General features: G+C 38.3%; 1 protein-coding gene across 5 annotated transcripts in view; it reads left to right on the top strand.

The window, feature by feature from the left end:
* ATAD2B (ATPase family AAA domain containing 2B) overlaps positions 1-10,735 on the top strand; it is a 53,621-nt gene extending 42,886 nt beyond the window's left edge. For all 5 annotated transcript variants that reach the window (XM_033142962.1, XM_033142960.1, XM_033142961.1 and 2 more), the window contains exons 22-28: positions 2,773-2,932; positions 4,081-4,203; positions 5,772-5,909; positions 8,136-8,825; positions 9,118-9,224; positions 9,371-9,499; positions 10,444-10,735. In XM_033142962.1, the coding sequence (XP_032998853.1) occupies positions 2,773-2,932; positions 4,081-4,203; positions 5,772-5,909; positions 8,136-8,825; positions 9,118-9,224; positions 9,371-9,499; positions 10,444-10,485 (1,389 nt within the window). In that variant the 3' untranslated portion in view covers positions 10,486-10,735. The remainder of the gene's footprint in view (positions 1-2,772; positions 2,933-4,080; positions 4,204-5,771; positions 5,910-8,135; positions 8,826-9,117; positions 9,225-9,370; positions 9,500-10,443) is intronic.
* Positions 10,736-12,949: the final 2,214 nt, after the last annotated feature.

Genomic DNA, 12,949 nt, shown 5'->3' with positions numbered 1-12,949 from the left:
ACTGAATTTGGCTACTTAAGTTTGAGTCACTGTTAAATTTTCTGGGCTTTGCCTTGAGTAAAAAAAAAAAGTTTAATGTTCTATATAAAATTAAGCAGTGCATGGCAAAGCTGCATTAACTATCTCTTGGTTTACTAGAAAATCACTTTTAGATCATGTTGTTTACAAGCAAATTTGTGACAATCTGTCCGATTTTCGGTCAACTTCAAAGCTCAATTTTGCACAGATAAGAAATAGCCATTTGTGGTGATGTGCTTATAAAAATGTAATTTGCATTATGCTAGCAATTGGGGGCTTGGTAGTTCAAGGAAGAGCTCTATCAAAGGTGTGCTCTATCAGATGGTCTGCGTGCGATCAATTCAGACCTCTGGTGATGGCAATCTGTTTGGAAGGAAATGCCTGCTTTTGTGCATTCTGCAAATTCCTCCTCCAGTAGCTCACTGGGTGGAAAGAAGAGAGCCTGGAAAGAGAAAAGGAGGGGACAGAAATACATGGGAGTGGCCCCATCCGCAGTTGTCATGAGACCATGACAGATTACCAAGGGAATGTGGCAGTTAAAAAGAATGGTAGCCCATCCCTAGTCCAAAAAGTGCTTTGGAAGAGTCAATTTCTGGCTCCATTTTGCAAATTTGTAACTGGACCACTGGTTAGGTTTCTGAGTCATATCAGAGCTCAGTCTACAGTGTCAGCTATACTATTTAATATGAAAACACAGCCCCCAATCTAGACTAAGAGCAGTGAATATTGATATAAATTTATTGGGTGAGATCTAATGTTGTGCCGACAGGCATGATGATAGAACTTACACTCCCTCTTTTCAAAATAAAAGCTCCTTGGGCCCATCTTTTGTTCTGGAGGGTTCCCCAACTCTCCACAACAGATTCTGAATGCATGCAGAAGACTGCAGGGGAGAGGAAAGAAAGGGTCAAGTCCTGTTTATGCAAGGGGGCAGGCGGGTGGGGAGAAACACCTCAGTTGAATATCTCCCTTTCTGTGCATATGCTGTTTTCGAATACTACCTGAAATATTCCAAGGTTCAAAATAGATTCCTGTGTTGAGTCCTAGCTCAAATCAAGACCTGGTCATCACTTTTGCCATTAGATTTTTTAATTCTGTATATGTAACCAATTTCTTTCTTGTACTTAAGAGGTGTTTTCTACAATACGTTTTTAACATTACATGAGGGCTCTTGCAGGTCACTCCTGTCTAAAAACGTAAACTGACAAGAGTTTACTGATTTATTTGAAAATGTAAAAAATAGAAAATAGTTGATTCACAGGAAAAGATGGGCATGAAGCTGGTCCAAGAAAAGACAAAAAACTGTGCTCAGAGGAGGACTTTCAGACAGGGAGGAAGGGACCAGTAGAATTCACCAGGAACATTTTAAAGGCGATTCAGAGATTCACAAATGCACTTTGCAGCATGATTGTAGTTTTTATTCCAGGGTGCACATTTGTAGCGCCTGCCCCAGCCTAGGGTCTTATTTCCCACATTGCACAGGCTTTGATATGGGCATTCAGAAGTAATGGAACAGTATTGATGCTTCAGAACTTGGTCCAGACCTCAGTGCAACTGCAGGGACAAACCTCAGCCCTTCTCCCCAATGGTGGGAGTTCATTCCTTTGACTGCATGGAGCTCCAGAGGTATGCCAAAGTACTACAGCATTTTTTTTAAATTATTTTATTCCATGATTGGGGTTCACCTGCTGTAAAGGCCTCCTCTCAAGTGAGGATTACATACTGTGCCCTATTTGATAGGGGTACCTGTAGAAGGGCCTCAGATATATGGGCCAAAGCTATCTTTAGGCAATTGGACCTCCAAGCAATTTCGGGCTTTGAATCTCTTTCATCTCCCCTCTTCCTCAAATATTAAATGCCCATCAAAAGTAAAATCTATAATGGGCTCTTCTTTTCATGGGATGGGGCAACTCCCCTGTGACAAAAGTTCGCAGCATTCAAGCCTTTTTGGTTTTAGAGTGAAGGCAAGTAAGTCACGATAGAAGCATACATAATTTATTCCCAGCGTGAAGAAAGTGGATGGATCAAAGTTTTTGTCCCTCTCTCGTAACACTAGAACTCATGAACATCCATTTAAGCTGAGCGGTGCAAGATTCAGGATAGATAAAAGAAAGTACTTCTTCAAGCAGTGCCTAGTTGAACTGTGGACCTCACTTCCACAGGAGGTGGCAAACGGCCAATAACTTGGATGGCTGTAAAAGAGGATTAGACAAATTCTGGGAGGATGCAGCTGTCTGGGGCCACTGGCCATGATGATGGAGGCAGTAATGCTTCTGAATACCCGTTGCTGAAAATGGCAAGAGGGGAAAGGTGCTCTTGTGCCTGGGCATCTGGTTGGCCGCTTTGAGAACAGGATGTTGGACAAGACAAGCCATTGGCATCCAGCAATGTTGTTATGATTCTGACTGCAGGAACTTTCTAGTAGTTGTGTATGTCTTGGATGCAGATGTGTGAATAAGGCCTTCATTGTGTTTGAAAGGTCCTGCACTTTTCTATCTCTACAGAATATTTAAAAATGAAAATTACTTACATATACAGAACAATAGAGCTTTGATAGGAGTTTTCCTTGCCAGTTAAAAATCAGAGTGATGAATCTTGGGGTGAACAAATGTTCTTCCATCATTAGTTCTTACCATGATTTCAAATGTTTAGAATTACTGTGTTCGAAAACAAAATGATAGTGCTGAGTATGTTAAAGTTAGCATGAATCTCTGTGTCACTTTTGTGTCACTCTGTGTCACTGTTTGATTGTAGGTTTCAGATTATCTTGAAGTTATCAGAGAGCCGATGGACCTGTCTACAGTAATAAGTAAAATTGATAAGCACAATTATTTAACTGCAAAGGATTTCCTAATAGACATAGATCTCATATGCAGTAATGCATTGGAATATAACCCTGACAAAGATCCTGGGGGTAAGGATTATTTTTTAAAAAAATATTAAGCATGACATCACATTTAATTGTGTATTCATTTGCAGTTCAACTATTTGTATAAGCTGTGTCTTAGATATACAAATTGGTTAAAAGCTAACATTACTCAATATTAGTTACTGACTGACTGAATGTAGCAGCATAGCCTACATCCCGCACTGTGAGAAAATAGAGAAAACAATCCAAAGGACCTCCTGCTGTCACCAAGCGAAAGTCTTTAACTTTCCTGGCTACCTTCACTAAAACAGCTTTCTATCCTGTGTGATTTTCTTATTGCCTACCATTGCACTATACTGCTGGTACGGCAATTAGGTGTAGGATAGTTAAGCCAATAGTTTGTACTAGAGGTTTTAAAACACAGCTGCTGTTGTAATGCTATTTCTAGGGAGGTCTTAAGGCACTCATCTGTTTTTGCTTTTAAAATGGTTGGTGCTTTCCCAAGCAATTTATGTTATGGAGTGGAGTCTTACTGTTCAAAGAAAAAAGTAAAAAAATTCAATGAGCTCACCTAACTTCTTTGGCATGCCTAAAGAAGCATTTGGATCCCAATATGTATTTATTTAAAAGCTACATCTGATTGATTTTGTTGGGAGGCTAAATGTGTAGGAATGCAGGCATAATATTTAAACCTAGGTATTCTAGGTATTCTAAAGTAATGTGTTTATTAGCCAAGCTGGAAGTATAGATTTTTTTAAAACAAAAAGCTGATAGAACTGATACATACATACACACATACACACATGAAGTTTTATAAATCAGACCTGCACAGCTTATGACCCACTGGTCTGAAGGTATCATGTATTTTGATCTTTCAGTTTTACAGAAAACAGTTCTTCAATGGCAGTTGAGTAGCAAAATGAAGATATTCAGCTTAAGAGTGCAAGTTGTGCAGGCATGATACATATCAGTATGCCTGCTAAGCAGCACTAATGTTAATAATTAGAATGCTGTTTAAAACATATCTGTTCCACATTGGATTACTTATATGGATATTATTTATTTTATGGCTCTTAATTTAACTCTGGGCTATTTTAAAAATTGTTTTCTCTTTTATTACACAAAGACCATAAGTAAAGAAATAAATTAGAAGTTTTTGATTGTTGAAAATGAAAATTACGTTGATTTTCCAGATAAAATCATTAGGCACCGAGCCTGTACTCTGAAGGACACTGCACATGCTATCATTGCTGCTGAGCTTGATCCAGAGTTCAATAAAATGTGTGAAGAAGTAAAGGAAGCAAGAAAAAAGAGAGGTATTCTTATAATTCTTTTAAAATACATTGATCATATATGATGCACAATACACAAATGGCAATTGAATTCTTGATCAATAAGTGGAAAATCTCTAAGAAACCAAGTATCACCAGAAAAAAATCTGATGAAATGTTGCATTTCAAGGTTCACATTATTTAGATTTAGATTTTTAAAGTCCAGTTTGTAAGTTTTGGGGCCAGTTCAAGAAACTTTTTATTAACCCACTTTTAGTTGCTCATAACCACATTTTTAGTATTAATCTTCCTCAGATAGTTGTCAAGAAAAATGATAAAAATGTTGTAAAATGTCTTGTGTACTGTAAATACTATAGAAATTAGAATTCAAAGGAATAAGTAAATACGGAAAGTAAAACATTTTGGACCAATTTTTAAAATCAAAATTGAGTACATGTACTGTATTTTTCCATGTATAAGACTAGGTTTCCCCCCTAAAAAATAATGTCAAAAATCTGGGGGCATCTTATACATGGATACATCTCCCCCCCCCCCATTTTTTAAAATTGAATTCCCCTAAAATAGGGGGCGTCTTATACATGGGGGCATCTTATAGATGGAAAAATACAGTATGTTAGGAGCCTTGTAAAGTTGTTAGCAATGCAAACTTACCCACATTTATTCAGAGCAAAGTGTTTGAATCTAACCTTTACCATAGAATCACTTGATGGACCTAGAGCCAATCTGTTTCCCCCCCTCCGCCACAGCCCCCTATCTGCATTGAAATGGTTAATTATACTGACCTATCCTACAGGGTGATTGTAAGGCTTGCAACATACAATGGTTGTGGTTGGACTTCAGGCTGATCCATAGGAATGAGCAGCAGCAAGCCTCAGATTCGCATGAAGCCACCTGCTGTGCTATCAGGAGTTCAGAAATTTTGAAGTCGGGTTGTTTGAAACCAACCATTGTTTGCATGAGATGTGAAACCACAGTTAAGAAAAAGCAGAAGCAAAATAACTCTTCACAATCATGAGTGGAAAGAGGCAAATAAGAAACCTTGTTCAAGCCCAAAGGCATGTTGCTGTTCATTCCTGCTCTCATACACATCACACTAAACTAAGGTTTGGCATGATGTGTGAAGGTGGTTAATTTTTATGATGTGCTGTGAACACTCTTAAAGCAGTGATTCTCAATTAGCTAAGTAGTGGGCACCCTCAGGTTTTTCAAAAGCCAAGCCTCTACTTTTGAAAATTTTGATATCTCTATGGTAGTTTTATTATGTGAATGGTGCCACTGACCTCCCTGGTTGGGCTATGTGGACCCCCTGGGGTCTGCAGGCCACCAATTGGGAAGCCCTATATAAATGCTAAGTAGTATTTTCTTTGAAACAGAGAAGTTTGAACTGACAGGTTTCATACTGCAGGTCTCATACATTCCATTGTTGGGGAAAAGCAAATATTCTTGATGTATATGTTTGGGAGTATCTGCTGAAATTAATTTAATCACCGAAAGTTTTTAATGTGATACTTTATTCCAGGCTGCTTTTAATAACTCAGTCAGTTAATACTGCTGGGATTATTAAAATAGGTATGCTTATCTTCTGTACACAGGCTTATCAGTAACGGCAGACCAAATAAATCCTCATGGTTCCACTGTACAGAAAACAGAAACGAGAATTGAGGAGGCATTCCAGAACAGGCAAAAGAATGCAATGTCAGTTTGGCACAACTCTGCAAATAAATGTGCATGTGAGTATTTCAGACCATTTTATCCAGGCAATAAGCATAGCTCTAAACAAGATGAGTATATATCTGGCACACATCTCCTATTACTTTTTTTTTTAATGAAGCATTCACCTAATTGCTATTACTACTTTAGCTAGTTTTTATAAGATAGCCAGAATAGTACTCATCCATTGAGTTAGGTGTCAATTTACTGAAATTTCTTATGTGAGTGGATTGGAGAAAGGTTCAACTGAAATAGTTTTTCACTGAACAATTTCAGATATTAGAATTAGTATGAAAAATATTTTTAAAAGAAGCATGCTGTCCTGGTCTGGTAGTTAGTGTGGGTGGAATCCAGTTGGTATCCTTGCACTTAGGGGAAGGCTTTTGAGATAGCAGAGGCATCCTCTAATGGAAGAGATGGCCAAACTTGGCCCTCCAGTTGTTTTTGGACTACAACTCCCATCATCCCTAGCTAACAGGACCAGTGGTCAGGGATGATGGGAATTGTAGTCCCAAAACAGCTGGAGGGCCACGTTTGGCCATCACTGCTCTAATGGAAGAGGATGGGAGGCAACTTTTGACGATTTCCCCCACAGCCTCCCATGACACCCGTTCTCTAATATCATCATCACCATATCTCCCCATTCAGTGTAGTGGGTCCAGTTCATAGAATCATAGAAATGTGTCCTCGGAAGGGACCATGAGGATCATCTAGCCCAAGCCCCTGCAATGCAGGAATCTTTTGCCCAACATGAGCCTTGAACCCATGACCCAATGATTAAGAGTCTTATGCTCTACCAATTGAGCTTGCATTTCTAACAGAGCTCCCATTAGAAATCAGACAGGCAAAGTCCCTGCTAAGTTTCAGACATCAGGTTAAAACGGATGTATTTTAGGAGACCTTTTGCACAATGAATGCTTTTCTAATGTTCTGATCTCTGATGTTTTAATCTGTGGTTTAAATTTTGTATATTGTGTGATTTAATGGGACATAAGGGTGAAAATGGTAGGGTGTAAATTCCTTAAAATAAAAACAAAACAAAGGTTTAGAGCCGAAAATGGGAGCTTCTGGAGAGAACCAAAGCTCTCTCTCATAATAAAATTTATTCAGTGGATTCCCTTGGTATAAAAGCCATACTTAAACCTAGACCAAAGACAACCTGTTGGACATATAACCATATTGTGCTAGAATATAGCCCTGCAAAAAGAGGGATGAGGGTGCATGGATGTTTGTGTCTGTTGCCAGTTTGCCTTGCAAACCATTGTAAAATAAATCAAAAACTGTGGTCGCATGTGACACACACGGAGGTGTTTTTACACAGGAAATGCAGCATTGCCTGCACATGTTTTGAGAATAGAACATGTTGAAAATGAACTTTTTAAAACATGGGATTGTTCCTTGCTGTTGCCAGTAGATGGTGTCAAAAGCACATTGTTTTGCATCTTTCAGTGGGTTACTTGATAGCTATATTCAGTAGCTGTCTCTGGGAAAAATAGTTGTTGAACTACTACTTGAACATGCATTGTTGTATTAAATTGTTGAAGCACAGTGACCAAAAAATTGTACTATGTATGTTAAGGCCCGCAGAATTGTGTTGCAAGAAATAAGACATGCTCCCAATTTTCTCCTTAGGGAGGCATAATTCTCTCTTGGGAGCAGTGAATAGCCAGTGTGAGAAAACAAGAAGGGTCTACAGAACATTACTTGGAATAAACGCCCCCTATAAACAGTCTCTCTCAGAATACTGAGACTCGGCAACTGTTTAATTGCATAGTATTTAGATAATCCAGACAGATTTGGAAGGGCAAGGTACTGAAATGTTGCTCTGTAAACACTAGAAATCCTTTTCATCATTTCCCCTTTATATCACAATAACTTTGTTGGTCTTTATGGGCCCATGAGACTCTTTGTTGTTCTATGAAATGGATAAATAAAATCAGAAACTTTTTAAAATTTATTTTTTTTACTTTTTGTAAACTCAGATATACTAAGTGTTATAAGCATAAACAGGAGTTATAAGCTTTAGAGGGCTGGCTATGTATTAGGATTTTGAGTGTATTAGGATTTTGAAAGTGTTACTGTTTTTTATGTTGTTTTATATCATAATTAGCTGCCTTGGATAACCTTTGGGCCAGGCAAGGTAAAATATTAAAATAAATAGACTTGATTTTATTGATACTTTGCCCGTTGCTTACTATGCAAATCTTTGCATCTCTAATGGAAACTTTTATCTCTTCATGATTCAGTTCGATTAAGGAGGAAATCAAGACGACGTTCACAGTGGGGCAAAGGCATTATTAAGAAGAGAAAAGTGAATAATTTGAAGAAAGACGAAGATGATGCCAAGTTTGCAGATGATGAAAACCAAGGGGAGGACAGCAAGATGCTGGAGAATGGGGAACTTGAGGGAAGTACAGACTGCATTGAAGAGAACGGAGAGGAAATGGGCGATCTCTCTTTGACAAATGATGAGTCGTCTTGTGATATCATGGATATACATGGAGAACAGACACTTAACAATGGGCCAGTCGGGAAAGAAAATAGTATTCCATCCACAGAAGAGAGCTCGAACGAGTCCCTGTTAGTAAGTAAGAAGATTACTCTGACTGTAGAAAAGGAATCCAAGGAGGAGCCCTTGTTCAAGGGGGACCATTTAAACGGCCAGGCCTCTGAAGTAGCTGCTGTCTCAGGATGTCAGTATGGCGAATGTGAATCACCGAATGCTATTTTGTCTCCTGCCACCCCTGACATGTCCATTCCCAAACAAAATGCAACCATCGATCCCCAAAAGGAAAAACCCGAAGCTTTGAGCGACAGTCCCGACGAGGAACAATTAAAACAGTCTGGCACCGAGGTACCACAATGCAGCAATAATGAGAAGAAATCGCAAGGCATAGATACTGAAACTAAAGAAGCTGAATCATCTGATAAAGAAGGTATACAGTGTATCCATCATTTATCCCTGTTCTGATCCTATAGTCAAGTAAATCTATACTACTTTCATTGAAACAGATGCTTCCTATTTTGGCAGAAAGCTTGTCTGTAGTGATTTAAAGCAATATCAGCTCGCTATTTGTTGGATAAAGATGATTCCCATCCTGTGTTCTTGGAGCCAATTAAGACTTTGAAAATAAAAATAATAATTAATGGACTACTTGGAATTTAATGCTGCTGTTAATTGGTACTTTATGTGTCCTGATTTTTGATATTTGCTTTTTAAAATTTCAGGTACATTGAAAAATAAAAAACCTCGCAAAGTTGCTTTGGCGCAGGTTCCAGAGGAGGAGCAATTGGATCCCGTACCTCCTGTCATTGTTGACCACGACAGATTAATGGTAAGGGTGGCTGGTTAGGTAATCTTCAATCTTAATAGCATTTCTTACTTTTTTTATCCTAACACTTCCTTAAGTGTTTGAAGGAAATCTGATTCATACTTTCCTTATAAACTTCACCCTGGATTTATGCCAATATCTCTTTATAGAATTTACTTGATGTGTTGGTTAAAAAAAGCGATAACCTGACTGTTGACCAGCTTGAGAGACTATACTCCCTCCTTAATCAGTGCATCTATCGGCATCGTAAAGATTATGACAAGTCACAGCTTGTAGAGGTACGTTTGCACAACATTTTAATGATTATTATTTTTTGTAACATGCTTCTTTGTTCCTTCAGAGCCACCAAAATACCTACCAAATGTCCTCTTTAGTTTCATGTGTTAGTGATTTGATCCACTTTGGGGAGGTCACAGGCATTTGGCTTCTTGACCAAATTTCCCTGTGCAGAAGGTTTTTTTTTTGTCAAGCCCTGGATTCCATTACTCAGGGAGCAATCCTAAACTCCGCTGGAAATCTGCTGAGGGGCCTCAGGAAGTAACATAGATGCCACTCCACTAGCAAAGGCGCAAGGATAGTTCGGCAGGATGACACACCGGTTTGGAAGTCTCCAAATACACCAGCTGATGCAGATTTTCTACTGGCAGAGTAGTGGAAAAACAGGTGTTGGGGCAGAGTACAAACAAACCATGTACAAAGCCCTTCTTTGTTCTTGACATGCCCACAGAAATGGCAGGTATAGCTAATTCCCTCTCATTTGCTGCAATATTAAAACCTGCACATAGTTAATACTTATAGAGAATAAATATAAAGATAATAGAAGGCAGATAAAAAACCTAACCATAAAAAGAAAGGAGAAAATAGAGAAAGATAAAAAGATTCTTCTGCTTCTCTGTCTGCCAATTATATATAAAACAATTATTCAAAATATTTTACATGCGCACTCCAGAATAATTCTGACTGTAAATAATATTCTGCAAGGTGGTATTTTCCCAAATTGCCCTGCCAGGCCTTCTACTTTTGTCACTCCAGAAGTCCAATATGCCTCTTCTTCTGATGTCCCAATTTAATATTTTTCCAGCTCCTTGTGACATATTTCTCTTAAGGTTTCCAACAAACTTCAGTGTCATATTAATTCACAGTCCATTGTTGTTGTTGTTTTTTAAAACTATTTCCCGTTGGTCATTTTCACTGAATAACCAATGCTCTGATTTCCTCTCAGGAGATGGAAAGAACGGTTCATATGTTCGAAACATTCCTGTGAACTCTTCAAGATGTGCAGGTTTATCTTTTCATAAGCTGCTTACAGGAGAGCAGCCTACTGAGCCATTCAATTTCCAGTTGCACCAAGTATGTGCAGAGCCTTGGTCTTAACACGCTCGCTCCTTGTCTCGCTTTCTGTTATGAATTTGGTGCTATTGTCTCAGGTACCTGAAACCAGCCAGCCTACAAGAACCAAACGGAACTTCATAATATTTGTATCTTGATTATAAATAAAGAATATAATGCCACAACTTGGGAGATTTTTGGTGCTACAGAAACTGCTCTCATTTCTGCTGTCTACATGCATTGTCTTGTGAGAAGCTTCAGGCAAAATGGAACAGGCCAACAAACTGGATAAAGCAGATGTAATTGTTTTTAAGTGGGCAACTTTTAAAAGAATTTTACTTTTCCCTTTTTCTCTGAGGTAATGGACAGAAGCCTGTTTTTAAAGCTGGCAGTGAAAGGAAAAAAATGTGGTTAGAAAAATGAATTAACTTTGGTATACAATAATGTGAAGATGAGGCTCTCTGGAGCTGCCTTCAATGTGCCTTTTTAGTCAGTTGAGGAGGAGGACAAGGCTATTAAAATGGTTGGGATTGTAGCCAATGACAGAGTTAGAAAGTTCTTTTCAAAAGCCTGTGTTCCCAAAGAACAGTTTCAGGTTCCCACACTGTCAAAATGGCAGCCAGTATTACGTTTTAACATGTCTGTGTTGCTCTCCGGAAACCTAAATTATGGAAATAACCATGTTATCTAAAAATGGTAAGATGCATTTATTCCACAAGTATATTTGTTTTTCAAACAAATTACACTGTGAAGCTTTCGCAGTAATTATTCAAAGTGGCTGTAGTTTATTTTTTTTAATGTTCCATTTTATTTCTTCAGAGTTCTTAAAAACAGGTTTCTTTCTTTCTAAATGCCCATTGTTTTGGAAGGTATAAGACTGGCTTCCATTATTTGGGAATGTAACTTGCTGGGTGGCCATAGGCACAGAAGCGGCGGTTTTGCACTGCAGTCCTTTAGCCTTTTTTATGAATTACGCCAGGCTCGTTCAGTAGAAACCATATGGAGCAGTATTAAGTAGAAAGCAACTGACCGGCCTTTCATTTTGTTTGATTTGGACCCCTGGATGTGCCCTGTAAAGACTGCAGAATTCTAGAGCTGAATGACGTGACAACAGTTTGAAACATTTTCTTCTTTGGCAATTAAGAGGAGACACTCTTAGGCATCGCAAAGTCTGCTGCAAAAGGCCCTTTGCTCCACAAGCTCCTCTGAGATCTTTTAGAGAAATGTGGAGAAGATCAGGTGGCTTTATGAGCTGATATGAGGTAGTTATCCATCCATATATATGGATGAGAAAGAGTGTATTTTCCAAAATATGCAACCCAGTAGGTTTTGCTTTAAGTAAACAAAGACAGCCTTGGACTACTGCAGAGATACTCAGCTACCTCAGCTTTTTGTATTTTACTTACCACCAGTGTTTACGGAAGGCTGTAATCCACCATTTACGTGCCGAAGCAAAGGTACTTTGTCACTAGACCACTTCATAGTAGCATGCTTGTGCTCTGAACCATACTCTAGCCCTGGGCTACTGCAGTAATCCAAAGTTTCCCCCCTCCTTCCCAGTCAGAATGTACATGCAAGCACCCTAATTTTAGCCAAGCCTTCTCCAGGCCCCCTCAAAAGCCACTTGTCTTCATTCCTAATGTGCATTTTAGTCACACTATTTTAAACGCGACTCCTGTAGAAGTGCTGTATTTTCGGTGGGAAAGTGCGATTAAAAATGAAAAGCATCTTGAACTAGTTCTTTCATTTTAGAAATTTGATTGTGGGGAACTTTTCATCTTTTAAGTTAGTATTTATTGCCATGACACTCGTCTAGGATATTTTTTGCCGTCAAAACCATTAGCATTTTGTATTTTGATGGAAATTGTTACAAAACTTTGAGATTTGATGAAATGAAATGTAGCAGATTTTTTGTAGTAAGTTTCTGGTAAAGCTATTTTTTTTGCAAGTCTCAGGTTCTTGCAGCATTTTTAAAAAATATTGTAGTTTAAAGGTTCTTTTGTTCAAGTAGCAGCAGCACTTGTGAAAAGAGAGACTACATACATTTTTAACAGGTTACTAAATTTGTACAAGTTTAAATCCTTTAAATAAATATAGTTGTCGGATAATTTGAACAGAGTATCTTAAATTCAGATCCAACATTGAAAATGCTTCCAACTGGTCAGTTAAGGGGAAGAGAGAGAAAGAAAAAAAAAACTTTAGTAGTTTTGAATGTTGATAATAAAGTGAGGACTGCCTCCTAAATGTTTAGGTTTTTTGGAAGAATTAGCTTATATAAATGTGTTAGTGGGCAACATTAAAATTATATAGTCACCCTTTTTGACTCCAAAACCACACTAAAACATGTATTGCTTTTCTTTACTAATAGCTTAGTGGTTGTAGAGTTAAACCTGTTAATC

The sequence above is a fragment of the Lacerta agilis genome, chromosome 3 (genome assembly GCF_009819535.1).
Source record: "Lacerta agilis isolate rLacAgi1 chromosome 3, rLacAgi1.pri, whole genome shotgun sequence".
Lineage (NCBI taxonomy): Eukaryota > Metazoa > Chordata > Lepidosauria > Squamata > Lacertidae > Lacerta > Lacerta agilis.
This window is presented reverse-complemented; position numbering and strand designations above follow the sequence as displayed.